This window comes from Saccopteryx bilineata, chromosome 2 (genome assembly GCF_036850765.1).
Source record: "Saccopteryx bilineata isolate mSacBil1 chromosome 2, mSacBil1_pri_phased_curated, whole genome shotgun sequence".
NCBI classification, from domain to species: domain Eukaryota; kingdom Metazoa; phylum Chordata; class Mammalia; order Chiroptera; family Emballonuridae; genus Saccopteryx; species Saccopteryx bilineata.
In genome coordinates this window covers 340,863,988-340,886,068 of record NC_089491.1, presented here as the reverse complement: position 1 = coordinate 340,886,068, position 22,081 = coordinate 340,863,988, and the positions used below count along the sequence as shown (strand labels likewise).

General features: G+C 45.9%; 1 protein-coding gene across 4 annotated transcripts in view; it reads left to right on the top strand.

The window, feature by feature from the left end:
- SVOPL (SVOP like) overlaps positions 1-22,081 on the top strand; it is a 74,247-nt gene that overhangs the window by 15,792 nt on the left and 36,374 nt on the right. For all 4 annotated transcript variants that reach the window (XM_066262391.1, XM_066262390.1, XM_066262388.1 and 1 more), the window contains exons 5-6: positions 8,839-8,910; positions 13,047-13,171. In XM_066262391.1, coding sequence (XP_066118488.1) covers positions 8,839-8,910; positions 13,047-13,171 — 197 coding nt within the window. The remainder of the gene's footprint in view (positions 1-8,838; positions 8,911-13,046; positions 13,172-22,081) is intronic.

Below are 22,081 nucleotides of genomic sequence, written 5' to 3'. Positions count from 1 at the left end.
GGGGCTCTTTCACTCAGATCCTGTCATTAGCATTGCAGAGGAGAGGCAACCAAGATGGTGGAATGCTGAAGGAGAAGCCAGTTTGTGTAGAGTTTGTGCAGAGAGGAGATGAGGAACAGAGGTGAATAAGGCTGGTGAGGTAGAAACCTTTGATTCTAGGAAACTAGGATGAGTCAGTGGCTTTGGGAGCCCTGAATGGAAAGGGAAGCATTTTCCCACTGTGTGTATTTCTCGCCTGCTGGGTGTGAGCTAGGATTAAAGGCAATGGCCCACCAGTTCTTGGCTATGTTGTTTCATTACCATCTGTCTGAATCAAATGCGAACCTGCACGGGCCAGGTGGCTGTGATGGTGGCCGCAGCTACTGGCTTTACATAAGCCTTAGGCTATAAGAACCCTGCCTGCTTACAGCCTGTCCCCCACACCCAACGCAAACTGTAAGCAATCAAACATATACATTATATTTGCAAACTTATTTGAGCTTTTCGTTAAGGTGGAACTTAATAGATGGAACTACTATGATGCAGGTGCAAATGTACTCACTGAAGGTGGGTGTGTCTTGGGCAGATAAATTATATTATGCTCACTATGTTAAAGATGGTGCTACCCACATGGAAGCCTTTTGCCCAGGTGATTGCTTGGGATGGGCGTGATTATGTTAATATGTGTTGGGGGAGGGCTTTCGTGCCAAAAGGTTTTAAAAGGAAGAAAGATCACGTTATTCCGTTATTCCGGGAGAAGAGTGATTACGTTCTAGGAGGAGCCCATGCTGAGAGAAAAGCAGAGAAAGGCCACGTGGGGGAGAGGAGAAGCAGCCAAAATGGTGGAGTGCTGAAGGAGAAGCCAGTTTGTGCAGAGTTTGTGTAGAGAAAAGGAGATGGGAAACAGAGGTGAATAAGACTGGTGAGCTAGAAACCTTTGATTCTAGGAAACTCGGATAAGTCAGTAGCTTTGTGAGCACTGGATGAATGGGTTTTGGAGCCCAATGTGTGTTTTTACTTGCCCACTGGGTGCAAGCTAAGATTAAAGGTAATGGCCCACCAGTTATTGGCTCTGTTGTTTCATTACCATCTGTCCAAATCTAATGCGAACCTGCATGGGCCAGGCGGCTCTGATGGTGGCAGTGGCTACTGGCCTTACAGTGTGTCCGGGAGGTAGGCAGATGGTGATGGAGACAGTCAGATGGCAGAGGCCTTGAGGGAAGGTACACTGTGGCATAGTCAGAATTATGATCTGAAACTGTCCATAGAGAGTGCCAGAAGTTTCCCCCCCAACTTCCAGCCTTCTGAGAAGAGTCCTCGCTGTGGAACATGCCAGACGAAGGCATGTTCCTGCCCCCCACTCACTGCCTTAACCAAATCCTCCGTGGGAATTCTCATCTGTGTTGGGTACCAGGAAATACTTCCCCTCACCAGAGGAACTGACCTGAGTTCTCTGATCATGTGTATGATACGCCCAGTTCTGTTTCTTTCTGGGTCTTGGGGGTTGGGAAATTTGGAACCCAATTTTTTTTTTTTTTTTTACAGAGACAGAGAGAGAGTCAGAGAGAGGGATAGATAGGGACAGACAGGCAGAAATGGAGAGAGATGAGAAGCATCAATCATTAGCTTTTTGTTGCAACACCTTAGTAGTTGTTCATTGATTGCTTTCTCATATGTGCCTTGACCGTGGAGCTACAGTAGGCCGAGTAACCCCTTGCTTGAGCCAGCGACCCTGGGTCCAAGCTGGTGAGCTTTGCTCAAACCAGATGAGCCCGTGCTCAAGCTGGAGACCTCAGGGTCTTGAACCTGGGTCCTTCCACATCCCATGCTCTATCCACTGCGCCACCACCCGGTCAGGCTGGAACCCAATTTTATGTTCAATCACAGCAGCACATGTTCTGTAGGGGCATAAAAACTTTCCTTTTAGGTTTTTTGGCTACTGTAATAATTAATTTAATCTAAGACAGATTCACCACAGAAAAACAAATTTAATTTTGTACGTTCGGGAGCCCCGTAAAAATATGAGAGCCAATAGCAGGTTTGTCCTTGGAGGCTTATCCACATACTATCTACTCAGCTAAGGAGTGAGGCAGGGGTCTGGTTCAGAGGGGAGGAAGGGAGGAATGAGATAATTTTATAATGAGATGTTTGCTCTGCCATGCAGATAGGATGTCCAGATAATAGTTATCTATAATCATAGCTGTCTTATCTAAAGACAGAGGGCCAGGCCCCTTATCTAAATTCTTTTAGGTAGTTAAGGGAGAGATGAAAGTTTTTGGGGTTTCTTTCTTTTTTTTTTTTTTGAGTCTGCCTGGTCTTGACTGCCTCCGCTCACAGTAATCCACGTACTAACGGGGCATTTTGGGGCCGCGTGCTCTTCCCTGCATTGTCCTTATTCTCTTAGCTCCATCTCCCTCTTTAAAATTTCTCTATTTGTTGCCCTTACTTCTTTAGTGTTTTGGATTTTTTGTGCTTTGTTTTTTTAAACTCTAATACTTTTCGGAAAGAGAGGAGGTATAAAAAAAATAACCAAAGATCTTACCTGGGCTTATAATTAAGTGACTCATCTACTTTTTGATTTCTTCTGCCTATAAAATATAGTTGCAGTTTAGAAAGGTTTCTTGTCGCTCCTTGTATCTTTACGGTAATTGCTGTAATGTGATATGTCATTTATAAACACACCACACCCAGTTGGTGTGTAGGTATGCGTGTCTTTATTCCCGAGAATATTGAAGAATGTTACATATGCCACTCACAGGAAATTATATTACATGGTGTCGTTTCTAACTTTACAGCTGACATTTCCCTGCTCCATTTATGTTGTTCCTAATGGCACCTAACGGGGCTCCTTACCTGGCCGCCGTAAGTTGCATGACTTCCTAGTTAGGTGGGTCACAGCTCAGAAGACTTTTCTAAACTCACCCAGATGTGACTGTCTCCTGCTCCAAGACCCCCACCTCCTCCCATCCTTTAGTCTCTGTCATCCTCATTCTGGCTGTGAGTCTGTAAAGCCAGTAGCCGCGGCCACCATCACAGCCGCCTGGACCACGCAGGTTTGCATTGGATTCGGACAGACGGTAATGAAACAGTGGAGCCAAGAACTGGTGGGCCATCATCTTTAATCCTAGCTTGTACCTGGCAGGCAAGTAAAAACACACACTGGGCTCCAAAACCCACTCATTCAGTGCTCACAAAGCCACTGATTTATCCGAGTTCTCCTAGAATCAAAGGTTTCTAGCTCACCAGACTTATTCACCTCTGTCCCCATCTCCTTCCTCCTCCCTGCACAAACTCTGTACAAACTGGCTTCTCCTTCAGCACTTCACCATCTTGGCTGCTTCTCCTCTCCTCCATGTGGCCTTTCTCTGCTCTCCTCTCCTCCACGTGGCCTCTCTCTGCTCTCCTCTCCTCCACGTGGCCTTTCTCTGCTCTCCTGGCCTCCTCCACGTGGCCTCTCTCTGCTCTCCTCTCTGCTCTCTCCTCTAATGCTAATCACAGGAACTGAGAGAGAACAAGCTCCCGGTCTGCCCCACTTTATAGTGCAGAAATCAAAATCTTTAATCCAATATACAAATAGGGAAATCTCTAATACAAAGTCACTTATCTGCCTGACCAGGCGGTGGTGTAGTGGATAGAACATCGGACTGGGATGCGGAAGACCCAGGTTCGAGACCCCGAGGTTGCCAGTTTGAGTGTGGGCTCATCTGGCTTCAGCAAAAAGCTCGCCAGCTTGGATCCAAGGTTGCTGGCTCGAGCAAGGGGTTATTCGGTCTGCTGAAGGCCCATGGTCAAGGCACATATGAGAAAGCAATCAATGAACAACTAAGGTGTTGCAACGTGCAACAAAAAACTAATGATTGATGCTTCTCATCTCTCCGTTCCTGTCTGTCTGCCCCTGTCTATCTCTCACTCTGATTCTCTCTCTCTGTCTCTGTAAAAAAAAAAAAAATGAAATAAAAAATAAAAATAAAACAAAGTCACTTATCTGAGGCATAATGGGATTCCTTATGAGAGTGCACCACCCCACATCAAAAAGGGTGGGAGCCTGGCCAGGTGGTGGCGCAGTGGATGGAGCATCAGACTGGGATGCAAAAGACCCAGCTTCGAGACCCCGAGGTTGCCAGCTTGGGCACGGGCTCATCTGGTTTGAGTAAAAGCTCACCAGCTTGAGCCCAAGGTCGCTGGCTCGAGCAAGGGGTTACTCGGTCTGCTGAAGGCCTGCGGTCAAGGCACATATGAGAAAGCAATCAATGAACAACTAAGGTGTTGCAACGTGCAACGAAGAACTAATGATTGATGCTTCTCATCTCTCTCCGTTCCTGTCTGTCTGTCCCTGGCTATCCTTCTCTCTGACTCTCTCTCTCTGTCTCTGAAAAAAAAAAAAAAAAAAGGGGTGGGAAAGGCTTAGTTCCAAAACCAAGCCCCAGGCTACAAGGATCCTGCCTGCCCACAGCTCGCCCCAACACACATTAATATAATCACGCCCATCCCAAGCAAGAAGGGCAACCAATACCATCACCTTGGTGACGGGCTTCCATGTGGGCAGCACCATCTTTAACAAAGTGAGCATAATATATTTTATCTGCCCAACGGAGTCCCATCTGACTTTGGCCACCATTCCCTGGGCTAACTGACCACAGCCTTGCTAGCGGGGGCTGTGGGGGGACCCCCACCCCAGACTGATTAGCAAGGAGGCAACATTTGCACCCTGTCAGGCTTCTCATCCTCCGACTCCACTTTCCGGACAACCTGGTCTGGCTGAGCAGTTTTTACTGAGTACCCTTTAGGACTGTGGGTGAATTACATCCCACATATTTTGTGAATAAGAGAGTTAGTGCTGAGGAAACAAAACTTCAAAGGTGCATACATCAGAAACAAAATAGCCATTTTAAAATTAAAAGTAAGTACTTAAATATCTGCAGAAAAGAGCAAGCCCCCCTCCCCCAAAGGGAGGAAGGGAGAGAGAGTTAGTAGTTAGCTTTGTGTCTCTATTTGAGCCCAAACAGGATTAGTGTTCACCAGCTTTGGGGTTCACATAGGTTTAAAGTCAAGGATCAGGGGTCGTCAAACTTTATAAAAACCACCCACTTTTGCAGTGCTGGTCAACCTGGTCCCTACCGCCCACTAGTGGGCGTTCCAGCTTTCATGGTGGGCCAATCGTGGCGCCATTTGGTTGCTCTGCTACCGCCCACAATGAAAGCTGAAACGCCCACTAGTAGGCGGTAGGGACTAGGTTGACCAGCACTGAAAAAGTGGGCGGTTTTTATAAAAAGTTTAACTACCCCTGGAAGGTTAATGGTCCAGACAAGCTTAACAGTAAACAACTGAACCTTTGGAAAGCCAGTTCTTAACACTGAATGAAAAGAAAACAAATGAAGGAAAATCTGCCACTTATAAGAAAGAACAGAGTAATGGTTAAATTTAATCTTTTTCTTTAAAAAAAAGTTATTGATTGATTTTTAGCGAGCGAGAGAGAGAGGGGGGTGAGTAAGGGGGAAACAGACAGAGAGATAGAGACAGAGAAACATCACTTTGCTGTTTCACTTATGTATGCCTTCTCTGGTTGACTCTTGTATGTGCCCTGACTGGGGATCAAACCCACAACCTTGGTGTATTGGGACAATGCTCTAACCAACTGAGCTACCCAGCCAGGGTCTTCTAAATATATATATATTTTTCTAAAGGCATTTTTAAATCTTTTATTTATTTTTTTATTCATTTTAGAGAGGAGAGGGAGAGACAGAGGGAGAGAGAGAGAGGAGAGACAGAAAGAGAGAAGTGGGGAGGAGCTGGAAGCATCAACTCCCATATGTGCCTTGACCAGGCAAGCCCAGGGTTTCGAACCGGTGACCTCAGCATTTCCAGGTCGATGCTTTATCCACTGCGCCACCACAGGTCAGGCCTCTAAAGGCATTTTTAAACGTTTCCTGTAAAATAGTACAGTGTGACGCTGCCAACAACCTCCTCTGTCTCGTGCTGCCCGTGCCTCTTGATTGTGTCCCATTCCCTTGGGCTCGCTTAAAGCTCGTGTTGTTTTGTGCAGTGTCAGGCTGTACAGGCTGGGAGCCCGGGAGCAGCGGGCTAGCCCAGGCGTGTCGCAGGCTGTACCATCGAGGTTCATGTAAGGGGCACTCTATGATGTCAGCATGATGACGAAATCACTGGACAGTTCGCTTCTCAGAGTGGATCCTTGTTGCTAGGCAGCGTGTGGCTGTAGAAACTTAATTTCTGGAGAACCCAAATTTTAGGCTTTATGAATTGATATATATATATATATTTTTTTAATTGAGTTGCTAACATTAAAAAACATATATTTGGCCAGTAAGGTCATTAGAAGAAGAGAAGTGGGCAGAAAATATTGCCCTTAACAACCATCATCTTTCAAAAATGGAAGGACAGGCCCTGTCCGGTTGGCTCAGCGGTAGAGCGTAGGCCTGGCGTGCGGGGGACCCAGGTTCGATTCCCAGCCAGGGCACATAGGAGAGGCGCCCATTTGCTTCTCCACCCCCCCCCTTCCTCTCTGTCTCTCTCTTCCCCTCCCGCAGCCAAGGCTCCATTGGAGCAAAGATGGCCCGGGCGCTGGGGATGGCTCCTTGGCCTCTGCCCCAGGCGCTAGAGTGGCTCTGGTCGCTCGTGGCAGAGCGATGCCCGGAGGGGCAGAGCATCACCCCCTGGTGGGCGTGCCGGGTGAATCCCGGTCGGGCGCATGTGGGAGTCTGTCTGACTGTCTCTCCCCGTTTCCAGCTTCAGAAAAAAAATACAAAAAGAAAAAAAAAAAAAAATGGAAGGACACATTACTGCCAACAATCAGAAAGAAAAAGCATTCCAGGATAAAAAAAGCCCTTCATCCTTAATGAATTTAGATTTATGCAAAAATGTATCCCATTGTCCTTGTTTTTACCGTTTTGCAGAGGACTGAATAGATTTCATTATAGTTGAGCATGTGTCATGGGTCTTGCATTTGGAAAACATTGGCTTTCCCCCCTTTACTTATTTATTTTTTAAATTTTTATTTATTGATTGATTTTAGATAGAGAAGAAGTTGTGGGGGAAGAGAGAGAGAAACAGAAACTTGTTGTTCCACTGATTTATGCATTCACTGGTTGACTCTTGTATGTGCCCTGAATGGGGATTGAACCCACAACCTTGGTGTATCAGGATGACACTCCAACCAACCAAGCTACTCGCCCAGGGCTCCCCCCTTCATTTCTGCCTTAGAAAGTTCAGTGCACAGAAAAAAAGCATGGATTTTGTCATTCAAGAATAGATATGAGGCCCTGGCCAGTTGGCTCAGTGGTAGAGCATCGGCTTGGTGTGCAGGAGTTCTGGGTTCAATTCCCGGCCAGGGCACACAGGAGAAGTGTCCATCTGCTTCTCCACCCCTCCCCCTCTCCTTCCTCTCTGTCTCTCTCTTCCCCTCCCACAGCCGAGGCTCCATTGGAGCAAGGATGGCCCAGGCGTTGGGGATGGCTCCTTGGCCTCTGCCTCAGGCGCTAGAATGGCTTTGGTCACAACAGAGCGATGCCTGGGATGGGCAGAGCATCACCCCCTGGTGGGCGTGCTGGGTGGATCCCGGTTGGGCGCATGTGGGAGTCTGTCTGACTGCCTCCCCATTTTCAGCTTCAGAAAAATACACACAAAAAAAAAAGGATATGATGTTTTTATTTTTATAGTTCCCTGTCGAAGAAACGCACCTGAGTCTTTCTGATGAAGAATAAGAGATTTAAAGGGAAAGCAAAGCAGGCCTGACAGGTGGGGTTTAGTAGGTAGAACGTCAACATGGAACACGAAGGTCCCAGATTTGAAACCCCAAGGTTACCAGGTTGAGAACGGGTTCATCCTGTTTGAGAGCAGGCTCACCAGCTTGAGCACGGGGTCGCTGGCTTGAGTGTGGGATCATAGACATGACCTCATGGTCGCTGGCCTGAGCCTAAGGTCGCTGACTTGAGCAAGGGGTCACTGGCTCAGCTGGAACCCCCCACCTCCCATCAAGGCACATATAAGAAAGCAATGAATGAACAGCTAAAGTGCCGCAACTACAAGTTGATGCTTCTCATCTCAGCGTGCGAGCGCTCTCTCTCTCTCCCCCGTGCGTGCGCACGTGCACAAGAAAAGCAAAGCTGACAGCAGAGAGAAACAAGGCTTTTTCATCAAAAAAGTGTTAGAAATGCCAGCTCCCGCTTTTCCTTTGGTTGCCCTGGAAGCAGTCAGTCACCAGTCTCACTAGGAGGCGAAGTACGTGAACCCTGGAGCTGCTAAAGGCATGGACATGAGACTCCAACTCGGGCTGCGTTCAAATGCTGGTGTCATAGCTAGGTTCTTGAGTTTTCTCAGGATAGGACGAGTTCTTGTAAAAACAAGTAAGGAAAAGAGGTGGGTTTGTGTGAGATTTGAAGAGTGTTTCTGAATGACCGAATGGTTTTGGTATTTGTTTAAAGTTTATGTTGATTTGTAATAACAGAAAGAAGGCTGCTTCTAGAAGTCCCAACACGTGTGTGCAATTTAGAGTAGGGACGAGTAGAGTTTTTTAAGTTATTGAAATGGAAATTCACAATTGAGTCGGGCCAGTGCCTTCATCTTGGATGGGAGGGAAAGCAGTGACCTGTCTTCCCACCTGTTCCCACGTGGTGGCAGTGTTCCCAGGTGTGCGGTCCGCCAAGGAGAGGCATCGGCCTCCGAAGCCCTGATCATGTGGGACAGGAGGCAGGCAAGATCTTTGCTAAAACCCATTTTTTACTTCTGCCCTGTGCACGTTCCTAGTCTATCTGTAATTAAGACAGAGGTCTGCTTAATGCTGTAAATTAGCAGTTTGTACCGCTCTGTTTAGAGGACGATTTTTTTTCTCATCCCTACGTCCAGATGGTGTTTTTCGGCTACATGGTCTTCAGCATCCTCTTTGGCCTCCTGGCTGACAGATATGGCCGCTGGAAGGTAGGTTGGCCTTGAGGTGCGATTTAGAATTTTCTTTTGTGTCTGGTTTTTCGTGGCCATATCACCACTGCTTCTCTTTAGTGGACATTTCCCTATCGGCACCCAAGACGCAAAGTGTGGACATGCCCTCCTCTGGCATCAGCTGCCTGAATCCCAAGCCTGTCTGCTTGCTTCCTCATCTTTTCTGAGGTACCTGTCCCCATACCTGGTCCCCGTAGTCCAGGTACAAAGTTGATAGATGTGCATGCACAGTTAGAACTTAACTAGAATGTGGGGACTGGCAAAGTGAACAGAGTAGCTTCCCATGAAAGTGCAACTTTGAAACTAAACCACTTGCTCACAGTCACATGCCTACTAAGAGTAAACATCAAGACCCAGGTCTCTCTTCTTCTTTTTTTTTTTTTTTTTTCCTTTTCTTTTTCATTTTTCTGAAGCTGGAAACAGGGAGAGACAGTCAGACAGACTCCCGCATGCGCCCGACCGGGATCCACCCGGCACACCCACCAGGGGGCGACGCTCTGCCCACCAGGGGGCGATGCTCTGCCCCTCCTGGGCGTCGCCATGTTGCGACCAGAGCCACTCTAGCGCCTGAGGCAGAGGCCACAGAGCCATCCCCAGCGCCCGGGCCATCCTCGCTCCAATGGAGCCTTGGCTGCAGGAGGGGAAGAGAGAGACAGAGAGGAAAGCGCGGCGGAGGGGTGGAGAAGCAAATGGGCGCTTCTCCTGTGTGCCCTGGCCGCCGGGAATCGAACCCGGGTCCTCCGTACGCTAGGCCAACGCTCTACCGCTGAGCCAATCGGCCAGGGCCTCTCTTCTTTTTCTTATAATTTTTTCTGTTGATTTGAGAGAGAGAAGCATCAACTCGCTCCCTGAGTTGTTCCATTTAGTTGTGTACCCTTTGATTGCTTCTCATATGTGCTCTGACCCAGGATTCAACCTGTGACCTGGGCACGCCAGGATGATGCTTAATTTACTGAGCCACCCAGCCAGGGCTCTCTTCTTTTCTTGTCTGCTTTCTCATGGGGAAGCCCTCTTTAAGTATAAACTCAAAGGGAGAAGCCCCAAAGGCAAACATTAATAGAATTGGCTGTATGTTTTGAAGTACATAAAACAAATATCACAGACTCTTTAATTATATGAAAACACAAGTATCTCAAGAAATGCACAGAGCACAAACAGGCGTTTACAAAAGAAGTACAAATGGTTAATAAACCCTGAAAAGCATTCAATCACAGGAGATATCAAAAGCAAAATTACAGCCTGACCTGTGGTGGCGCAGTGGATAAAGCATAAACCTGGAAACATTGAGGTTGCCGGTTCGAAACCCTGGCTTGCCTGGTCAGGGCACATATGGGAGTTGATGCTTCCTGCTCCTCCCCTTTCTCTCTCTCTCTCTCTCTATCTCCCCTCATCCTCTCTAAAATGAATAAATAAATAAAATTTAAAAAAAAAGCAAAATTACATAGTGTCAGTGAGAAAAAAAAAGTGAATCTCAGTAAATTTAAGGATGAATTTTAGCCCTGACTGGGTGGTGGCACAGTGGATAGAGCGTAGGACTGGGATACGAAAGACCCAGGTTCGAGACCCCGAGGTCGCCTGCTTGAGCGCAGGCTCATCTGGTTTGAGCAAAAAGCTCACCAGCTTGGACCCAAGGTCACTGGCTTGAGCAAAGGGTCACTCAGTCTGCTGAAGGCCTGCAGTCAAGGCATATATGAGAAAGCAATCAATGAACAACTAAGGTGTCACAACGAAAAACTGATGATTGATGCTTTTCATCTCTCTCCATTCCTGTCTGTCCCTATCTATTCCTCTCTCTGTAAAAAAAAAAAAAAAAAAAAAAAAGAAGAAGAATGAATTTGGGCTCTAGCCCAAGAGCAAAGCTTCAAGAAGCCTGAAACAGTACTCCAACCTCAGAGTAATGTGTAGTGCTCATATTAAACAAAAGCATGTACATTTGATGCATCAGAAATTTCAGTTCTGGTATATACCTGTCAGTGATGGACAGTATTGCATCAAATGGAAGGAATGTGGAAGAAAGATAAGGCTGGATCATCATGGTGCCCCGGAAAGAATGCATCAGAAAGATAAGGTTGGGTCTGGAAACAATGAAATTGCCTCAAAACTGTTTGACATGTATTTTTCTGTGGATGTTGAAAGGACACTGTTTTCTGTAATCATTGACCTTTAGTTTGGAAACCTTGCAGAAGGTGTAGTGGCTAGCCTTTACAGCATTGCCTTAGTGAGGAATTTAAGGCGGCTCATTGTTCTCCCTTTGATACTGATTTAACCAGACTAGTTTAAGAGTGTATTTGTTTCCTCAAAAGCCAGGTAGATTTTTTTTTTCTTATCAAATCCATTCCAAACATCAAATCGATAGGAGTTTTTCTAACTTTTTTCTGACCATCAATTGGCAATATGATTCAAGAACCTTGAGAATATCCATCCTCTTCATCTGACAATTTTCGTTCTGGAATTCTAACCTGTTTATTATTATTTTTTCATTTATTGATTTTAGAGAGAGAGAGAGAAAGGGACAGAGAAAGAGAGAAACATTGATCTCTTCCTGTATGTGCCCCTGGTGGGGGATCACACCAGCAACCTTTGCGTATCAGATGACACTCTGACCAACGGAGCTATCTGCCCAGGGCTAGCCTGTTTAGATCATCAGAGGACCACAAAGATTTATGCACCATCATCATATTTCATTTTAGTAGAAAATGTGAAATCATTTTAATGTTCAATAACAGGAAAGATTTATGAGTTATATAATATGTATTATAGTACATCTTTCCAATGGAATATTATACAGCCATGAAAAACGTTTCCCCTTACAAACAGGAAAAATAGGATAAAAGCATGTTGACAGTATTTTCTCTGGGTTGGAGAATCAAGGGTGATTTAAATATTTTTATTTCTGTTTTTTCTTCCATATTTTCTGCTATCAACTTGTATCCTTACAATTAGAGAAAAAGCAAATACCTTAAATTTTCTCCTTAGACCCCTTCCAACACAATGCTCCTGACCTCCTTGTGAGCTGGGAGGGTGTACATTTGATGCATCAGAAATTTCAGTTCAGGTGTATACCTGTCAGTGATGGACAGTATTGCATCAAATGGAAGGAATGTGGAAGAAAGATAAGGCTGGGTCATCATGGTGCCCCGGAATTCTCAATGCAGTTGCGGAGTTTCAAAGAATGGTCTAAACTCGGAATTGTGAACGAATAGGAGGCTTTAATAAAACTGAGAAGTCCAGTGAGCGACAATAAGCTCCCACGGTGATCTGATCGTAAATTCCCAACTGGGCAGGTCATGATGAACTTCCTTAGTGAAAGTTTATTTTTGCTTTAAATCAGCCCTGTCCATCATTCTTGTGCAGCTAGGTTAACACACCTTTGAAATGCCAGAGTCACCCACTTTTCTAGACCCTTTGGAGGAAGAGACAGAGGCATAGCTACTCTCAATGAACACAGGACTATCCTGTAATCCAACCATAGAGATTCCCCACCTCGCTTCCTCCCACCCCCTTCTGTTCCCTCCTTAATTCCAAATGTATAAAAGGGACCTCAAAGCTCTTTCTCCTCAGCATTTGAGATCTTGCTCCCGGCATGTGTCGTCATCTTGCCTCAGATAAGCTCATGAACATTCTCTGCAGGCATGGAGGTGTTTACGTCCACAGAACCTCTGGGCCTTCAGACAATAGAATGCCTTGGGTTGTATTGTTGGATGGATGATTTTGAGAGATCAGTGAGCCCGCTGTTGGGTCAGCTCCTCAGAGATGCAAGTATCTGGATGAAAATTAAAAATCACCTTCGGGGCCTGACCTGTGGTGGCACAGTGGATAAAGCGTCAACCTGGAAATGCTGAGGTTGCCGGTTCGAAACCCTGGGCTTGCCTGGTCAAGGCACATATGGGAGTTGATGCTTCCAGCTCCTCCCCCCGTCTCTCTCTTCTCTCTCTCTTCTCTCTCTCTCTCTCTCTCTATCTCTATCTCTGTCTCTCTCCCTCCTTCTTTCTCTCCTCTCTAAAATGAATAAATAAAATAAAAATTAAAAAAAAAATCACCTTTGGAAATTAGGTTTTCTCCCCCTGTCTTCTATGGGGGGCAGGTCCACTAATAAGTTTCTTTTGTTGCTTCAGATTTTGTTCATCTCATTCCTGTGGGGAGCCTACTTCTCCCTGCTGACCTCCTTCTCTCCCTCGTACATCTGGTTTGTCTTCCTGCGGACGATGGTGGGCTGTGGCGTGTCTGGGCATGCGCAAGGGTAAGGACTTCACCTAGGGGACCACCAAGGGAGGTGTATACACCCCCATGTGCACTGACACAGACACTGTGGTTAACAGATTAATAAGTTGCAACTTTATGGACTTTACTTGAGCTAATTATTTTTGAGTGTTTTTTGTTTGTTTTTTGGTATTGGCTCATCAAAATAATGTTTGATGGTCAGGCTAGCAGATTGCCGGGTTGAGCCTGTGTTCACTTGTCTTTTCCTGAGGCTGCTCATTATTTTTTAGGTAAATACTATTTTTTTTGTTAGACTAACTGCAGATTAAAAAGTGCCGTATGACGCCTGACCAGGTGGTGGCGCAGTGGATAGAGCATCGGACTGGGATGAGGAGGACCCAGGTTCGAGACCCCGAGAGCGTGAGCTCATCTGGTTTGAGCAAAGCTCACCAGCTTGAACCCAAGGTTGCTGGCTCGAGCAAGGGGTTACTCGGTCTGCTGAAGGCCCTCGGTCAGGGCACATATGAGAAAGCAATCAATGAGCAACTAAAGTGTTGCAATGAAAAACTGATGATTGATGCTTCTCATCTCTCTCCGTTTCTGTCTGTCTGTCCCTGTCTATCCCTCTCTGTCTCTGTAAAAAAAAAAAAAAAAAAAAAAGTGCCATATGAGGTCAGCAACAAACATGTCAACCCAAGCACAACCTATTCACTTCGTGAGAATTTGTTGGAAGAGTTCGGTTTGACTGTGAGCATGTAAGGCCAGTAGCCACGGCCACCATCACAGCTGCCTGGCCCATGCAGGTTTGCATTTGATTCGGACAGTCGGTAATGAAACAACAGAGCCAAGAACTGGTGGGCCAACGTCTTTAATCCTAGCTTGCACCCAGCGGGCAAGGAAAGGAAAATGCTTCCCTTTCCATTCAGGGCTCCCAAAGCCACTGACTTATCCGAGTTTCCTAGAATCAAAGGTTTCTAGCTCACCAGCCTTATTCACCTCTGTTCCCCATCTCCTTCTCCCAGCTTGCACCCGGCAGGCAAGTAAAAACACACACTGGGCTCCAAAACCCACTCATTCAGTGCTCACAAAGCTACTGACTTATCTGAGTTCTCCTAGAATCAAAGGTTTCTATTGCTCACCAGCCTTATTCACCTCTGTTCCCCATCTCCTTCTCTCTGCACAAACTCTGTACAAACTGGCTTCTCCTTCAGCACTCTGCCATCTTGGCTGCTTCTCCTGGCTTCCTCCACCTGGCCTTTCTCTGCTTTCCTCTCTGCTCTCTCTCTAATACTAATCTCAGAAACCGAGAGAGAGCAAGCCCCCGGTCTGCCCCACTTTATAGTGTAGAAACCAAAACCTTTAATCCAAAATACAGACAAGGAAGTCTCTGATACAAAGTCACTTATCTGAGGCATAATGGGATTCCTCATGAGAGTGTACCACCCTACATCAAAAAGGGTGAGGCCTGACTAGGCAGTGGCGCAGTGGATAGAGCATCGGACTGGGATGCAGAGAACCCAGGTTCAAGACCCCGAGCTCTCCAGCTTGAGCACGGGCTCATCTGGTTTGATTGATGCTTCTCATCTCTCTCCATTCCTGTCTGTCTGTCCCTGTCTATTCCTCTCTCTGACTCATTGTCTCTGTAAAAAAAAATTTAATTAATTAATTAATTTTAGAAAAGGGTGGGAAAGGCCTGACCTATGGTGGCACAGTGGATAAAGCGTCAACCTGGAACGCTGAGGTCGCCAGTTTGAAACCCTGGGCTCACCTGGTCAAGGCACATATGGGAGTTGATGCTTCCTGCTCCTCTCCCACTTCTCTCTCTGTCTCTTTCTCTCCTCTCTCTAAAATGAATAATAATAATAAAAAAAGGGTGGGAAAGGCTTAGTCCTAAAGCCAAACCTTAGGCTATAAGAATCCTGCCTGGGATTCCATACATTGGTGGGACATAAAAGCAAGACTAAGAGGCATGGACAGGAGTGTGGTGGCTATGGGGGTGGGAGGAGGGAAGGAGGGAGAGGGGGAGGGGGAGGGGTACAGAGAGAACTGGATGGAGGGTAGCGGAGGATGATCTCTCTTCGGGTGATGGGTATGCAACAGAACTAAATGACAAGATAACCTGGAAATGTTTTCTTTGAATGTATGTACCCTGATTTATTGATGTCACCCCATTAAAACAAAAATTTATTTATTAAAAAAAAAAAAAGAAAAGAAAAGAATCCTGCCTGCTTACAGCCTGTCCCCCCCCACATCCAATACAAAGTATAAGCAAGCAAACATATATATCATATTTAAAAACTTATTTGGAAAAAAAAACTTATTTGACCAACAAATGGGATTTCTCATAAGAGTGTACCACCCCCTATCATGCAACAGTCAAAGGTGTGGGGAAAAGCTTAGTCTTAAAACTAAGCCTTAGGCTATAATGACTTTGCCAGTTTACAGCCTGTCTCCCACACCCAATGCAAACTATAAGCGAGCAAACATATATATCATATTTACAAACTCATTAGACCAACAGAGCGCCTGTAGCATTGCGAAATAGCCATGTCAAAAGGGTTGTCGCTTTGTAAGTGAAGCATGTGTCAAATGACTTTGTCAAGCAGGGTGTGATATGTCTGATGCCCTCGGATGAGGTTGAGCGTGCAGTGCCTTGTGAGTGGGCAGGAAAGGGGTGAGGCTAGATTTTCAGCAAGTTCACAGCCTCCCTTAAATTAACATGTCCCTGCAGGGCATTCTCTCCTGGGCACCTTGGAACAAGGGCCAGTAGAATATCTTAGGAGACATTTGAGCACCTAATTGTCACCCTAATGTGTAGGGAATGTATTTGTTCTCCCCTGGGGCATACATTATGCATCAGTCTGTGCTTTGGAACCTGGGAGGAGTAAAGTCAAGGAGAATTTTAAAACATCCCTTAGAGGGCAGTCCAATAAATACTGTGGTAAGGTACCAAAGAATTGCAAATTTTAATATTAATATTAATTTTTGGAGGAAATGTCAGGCTTCTTGCCCCATCCTTTCTTTGGAGAATGGAGGGAGAAGAATGCAGAAGCTTTCTGGCTTGCAAGGACGACTGGGTCATTTAGTCTAATTATAGAATAAAGGTTATCTGAAGAACTTTCTTTCCCTTTCAATAAGAGACAATATTTACATACCCTACGCTGATTTTAACTCTTCCTCTCTCCTGGAATCCTGAGAGTAACATATACCTCTAGGCAAAGGGAGGGGAGATAGACACTAAAAGATTTGTGAATGTCTTTGATATGTAAAATGACATCACTATTATGTTACTTTGAAAGTTTTAATGTTTTTATAGATCCTCTAGACAAATGTTATAAGCTTGTTAATAATTGTGTCATGCTCCCCCTCCTTTCCCCCCAACCTGTATGTGGTTAAGGGTATATAACCAGCCTCAGAGCTATATTTGACACTGCACAATTTGGGTCAGCTATACCCCGTGTTAGTCATATGCACCTGGCTTAATCAATAAATCTCCTCCTAAAAATTCTTCTGTATCCTGCCTTGGTGTCTCTACATAAACCCACAGAACGCTTATTGGTCAAATAAGTTTGTAAATATGATATATGTGTTTGCTCACTTATAGTTTGTATTGGGTGTGGGGGAGAGGCTGTAAGAAGGCCTGTCGTTATAGCCTAAGGCTTAGTTTATAGCTTAAGGCTTAGTTTTAAGATTAAGCTTTTCCCTACACCCTTGACGGATTGCATGATGTGCAGTGGTGCACTCTCATGAGGAATCTCATTATACCTCAGATAAGTGACTTTGTATCAGAGACTTTCTTGTTTGTATATTAGATGAAAGGTTTTGATTTCTATACTACAAAGTGGGGCAGACTGGGAGCTTGCTCTCTTGGTTCCTGAGATTAGCATTAGAGGAGAGAGCAGAGAAAGGTCACGTGGAGGAGAGGAGAAGCAGCCAAGATGGCAGAGTGCTGAAGGAGAAGCCAGTTTGTGCAGGAGAAGGAGATGGGGAACAGAGGTGAATAGACTGGTGAGGTTAGAAACCTTTGATTCTAGGAAACTCAGATAAGTCAGTAGCTTTGTGAGCACTGAATGAGTGGGTCTTGGAGCCCAGTGTGTGTTTTTACTTGCCCACCGGATGCAAGCTAGGATTAAAGATGATGGCCCACCAGTTCTTGGCTCTGTTGTTTCATTACCGTCTGTCCGAATCGAATGTGAACCTGCATGGGCCAGGCGGATGTGATGGTGGCCATGACTACTGGCTTTACAATGCTACTTTACAATGATATAGGTAAAAAAACCAAAACAAAACCCCAAACCCTTGCTAATAACTGCAACAGAGAATAGTTAGAAAACTGATGAAATGTGAGTTCATTTATTCTTCTATTCACAGAATTAACATGTACTTCATTAGAACCTGATGCTTTGACTGTTATTAGTTGAGGGAACTAACTGCTCTTGGTTGTATTTTAATTTTCCAAGTATATTTTATTGATGATTGATTGATTGATTTTAAAGAAAGGAAGGAAGAGAGAGAAACACCAACTTGTTCTTCCACTTATTTATGCATTCATTGGTTGTTTCTTGTATGTGCCCTGACCAGGGATTGAGCCCACAACTTCAGCACATTGGAATGATGCTCCAGTGGTCAGCAAACTCATTAGTCAACAGAGCCAAATATCAACAGTACAACGATTGAAATTTCTTTTGAGAGCCAATTTTTTTTTTGTTTTTGTTTTTGTTTTGTTTTTTTTACAGAGGCAGAGATAGACAGGGACAGACAGACAGGAACGGAGAGAGATGAGAAGCATCAATCATTAGTTTTTCGTTGCGTCACCTTAGTTGTTCATTGATTGCTCTCTCATATGTGCCTTGACCGCGGGCTTTAGCATACTGAGTAACCCCTTGCTGGAGCCAGCGACCTTGGGTCCAAGCTGGTGAGCTTTTTTTTGCTCAAGCCAGATGAACCTGCGCTCAAGCTGGTGACCTCGGGGTCTCGAACCTGGGTACTTCCACATCCCAGTCTGATGCTCTATCTACTGCGCCACCACGTGGTCAGGCTTGAGAGCCAAATTTTTTATTTTTTATTTTTTGTATTTTTCTGAAGTTGGAAATGGGAAGGCAGTAAGACAGACTCCCGCATGCGCCCGACCGGGAGCCACCCGGCACGCCCACCAGGGAGCGATGCTCTGCCCATCTGGGGCGTTGCTCTGTTGCAACCAGAGCCATTCTAATGCCTGAGGCAGAGGCCACAGAGCCATCCTCAGCGCCTGGGCCAACTTTGCTCCAATGGAGCCTTGGCTGCGGGAGAGAAAGAAAGAGACAGAGAGGAAGGAGAGGGGGAGGGATGAAGAAGCAGATGAACACTTCTCCTGTGTGCCCTGGCCGGGAATCGAACCCGGGACTCCTGCATGCCAGGCTGACACTCTACCACTGAGCCAACCGGCCAGGGCCGAGAGCCAAATTTTTTAAACTTAAACTATATAAGTAGGTACATTCCTTATCAAGGTAGTGCCCGCATGTGGAAGAGCCACACTCAAGGGGCCAAAGAGCCACATGTGGCTTGTGAGCCATGGTTTACCCACCAAGGCTATAATCAACTGAGCAAGCGACCAGGCCTCCCAAGTATATTTTAGAAAAGAGAATCAGACTTGGGCAAACCTATTTCCAACATCTCTCTCAGCAAAATAGACAGGCTAATATCTCTTATTATAGTAAGAGCTGAGAACAAATAACTTTTTTTTTTTTAATAATTAAAAAAAAAATTTTTTTTTTTGTATTTTTCTTAAGTTGGTTAACGGGGAGGCAGTCAGACAGAATCCCACATGCGCCTGACTGGGATCCACCCGGCATGCCCACCAGGGGGCGATGCTCTGCCCATCTGGGGCATTGCTCCATTGCAACCAGAGCCATTCTAGCGCCTGAGGCAGAGGCCCTAGAGCCATCTTCAGTGCCTGGGCCAACTTTGCTCCAATGGAGCCTTGGCTGTGGGAGGGGAAGAGAGAGACAGAGAGGAAGAAGAGGGGAAGGGGTGGAGAAGCAGATGGGCACTTCTCCTATGTGCCCTGGCCAGGAATCGAACCCAGGACTCCTGCACACCAGGCCGACGCTCTACCACTGAGCAACCGGCCAGGGCCCTGAGAACAAATAACTTTGACTTCTAGTGCCAGTGGTAATAAAAATGTAAACAGAAGAGCAGTCTTAAATTTATTTTTGTTTTTGCATGTGGATATTAGTTGTGTTAACCTAAAAACTAAAAAACTCACAGTGATGGACAACGAATGTTTATTTGATCCAAGAGAATAAGTATTCAGGAAGCACCGATTCAGGCAAAAACCGAGTTTTTGAATTAAGAGGGGAAGGCCAGGGGTATTTATGAGAAAGGACTAAGGAGGAAGGAATTTCTATGGCCACTGATAAGCTAAGAAAGGAATTTCTATAGGTGCAGATAAGCCAACACAGTGACTAATTCTGTAGACTGACTTTAATTTTCTGTTATCTTTGCAAACAGTTGCTTGGAATACAGAGCTGCTTCAGGCCCTGTCCAAAGGTCCTTTTGCCCATTTTTAACATTCCAGAGGTCTAAGGAGAAAGACAGCAAGGCGGGTTGTCTGGGATGGCAGCTCTGACTCCATCTTGAAGAGGCTCTGTTTATATTACAGCTGTAACAATTATATTTTGATGTATGATAGCTAGGAAAAACTCTCTTCTGTTTTCCTTTAACTCTTGCACTCACTATTTCTGACAATACTCCATTTTTAACACCAATCGTGTGGGTTTTTCTCCCCACACCAACCAACTGTCTGGCACCAGCTGGATAGCCTACCATTCAATTCTGCCCCTACCCAGAGTTAGTGCAGATCCACAAGCCTGCCCCCCTTCTTCACACACCACTTGCAAATAGTAGGTCCTCAGGTTGCCCACGACTTCCGTCCAACTTGGCCACACACCGGAAGTTCCCACAAACCCCTTCTCGGGTTTAAGAATCAGCTCGAGTGCCTGACAGGACCCAGTTAAATAGTTTACTTACGATTGCAAAAGGGTTATTGTTGGGCAGATAGAGTATATTATGCTCACTTTGTTAAATATGACGCTGCCCACAAAGAGGCCGTTGCCCAGGTGATATTAATGTGTGTTGAGAATCCTTGTAGCCTGGGGCTTGGTTTTGGGATTAAGCCTTTCCCACCCCATTTTGATGTGGGGTGGTACAATCCAATCATGCCTCAGAGAAGTGACTTTGTATTAGAGACTTCCCTACTTTGTATATTGGATTAGAGGTTGTGAAGCTACAGTATAAAGAGGGGGCGGAATGGGAGTTTGTGCTCTCGGTTCCTGGAATAGCATTAGAGAGCAGAGCAGAGAGAGGCCACGTGGAGGAGGCCAGGAGAAGCAGCCAAGATGGCGGAGTGTTGAGTGAGATGCCAGTTTGTGTAGAGTTTGTATCTGGGATAAGGAAGGAGATGGGGAACTGAGGAGAATAAGGCTGGTGAGCTAGAAACCTTTGATTCTAGGAAACTCGGATAAGTCAGTGGCTTTGTGAGCACTGAATGTGACTGGGTTTTGGAGCCCAGTGTGTATTTTTTACTTGCCCGCCGGGTGCAAGCTAGAATTAAAGACTATGGCCCATCAGTTTGTGGCTCTGCTGTTTCTTTACCGACTGTCCAAATCCAATGCGAACCTGCATGGGCCGGGCTGCTTTGATAGTGGTGGTCCTGGCCGTGCCTCCTGGCTTTACAGTTATTTATTCCAAATTACATTTCAAAGGCTATAAATTAACAGCCAGGTGAAGATACAGCACAAGGTCCAGAAGCGTCCTGAGCCTAGGAGCGTCTGTCCCTGTGGAGTTGGGGTACACCACCCTCCCTGCACACAGATATGCTCACCAACCTGAGCTTTTTGAGCACCATACTTTAGAGATGTTTCTGGAGGCCTCCCCACATGGGCGTGATTGATTATCAACTCATTTTCCTGTCTCTCTCCTCTCCCCAGAGGATGGGGGTAGGACCCAACATGCCAAGTTTCTAATCATGATGTAGTCTTTCTAGTGCCCAACCCCCACCAGGGAGCCCACTGAGAGTTATCTCACCAGAACAAAAGATGGTCCTAGTGAGGCTGGAAAGTTGGAATAAGGAACAAAGGCCTCAGGCTCTACCCCTTCCCTTCTCTGTCTTGGTTGGAGCATCACAGAGTGGACTGTCACTGACCTGTTCTCCTGTGTCCCCCTCCCCAATTTCCTATGATTGGGAGGACCAAAGAGAAATAGCTCTCTGGAGAGGAGAGGCAAGGATGAGCTGAGTAGGCAGCCACCCCACCACAGCCAGGAGCAGAGGACCACCCTATCTGCCCCCTTGCCCACATTTAATAAAACCTTCCACCCGGACACCATCAAAGTATCTCATTTTCTTTTTTTTTTTTTTTTTTTTTAATTTTTTTTTACAGAGGCAGAGATAGACAGGGACAGACAGACAGGAACAGAGAGAGATGAGAAGCATCAATCATCAGTTTCTCGTTGCGCGTTGCGACTTCTTAGTTGTTCATTGATTGCTTTCTCACACGTGCCTTGACCGCGGGCCTTCAGCAGACCGAGTAACCCCCTGCTGGAGCCAGCGACCTTGGGTCCAAGCTGGCGAGCTCTTTGCTCAAGCCAGATGAGCCCGCACGTGACCTCTGGGGTCTCGAACCTGGGTACTTCTGCATCCCAGTCCGACGCTCTATCCACTGCGCCACCGCCTGGTCAGGCCAAAGTATCTCATTTTCTGAGGTCACCTGCTCTCGTTTCTCAAGTGCATAATATCGCTTTAATATATTTACTGTGCTTTGCTAAATCTGTCACTCTCTTGAATTCCTTCTTGTTCAGTGACAAGGACCCGATCCCCAGTATCAAGCTGAGGCCTCCTTTGCTTTTTGTTTTTGTTTTGTTTTGTTTTGTTTATTTTATTTTATTTTACTTATTCATTTTTAGAGAGGAGAGA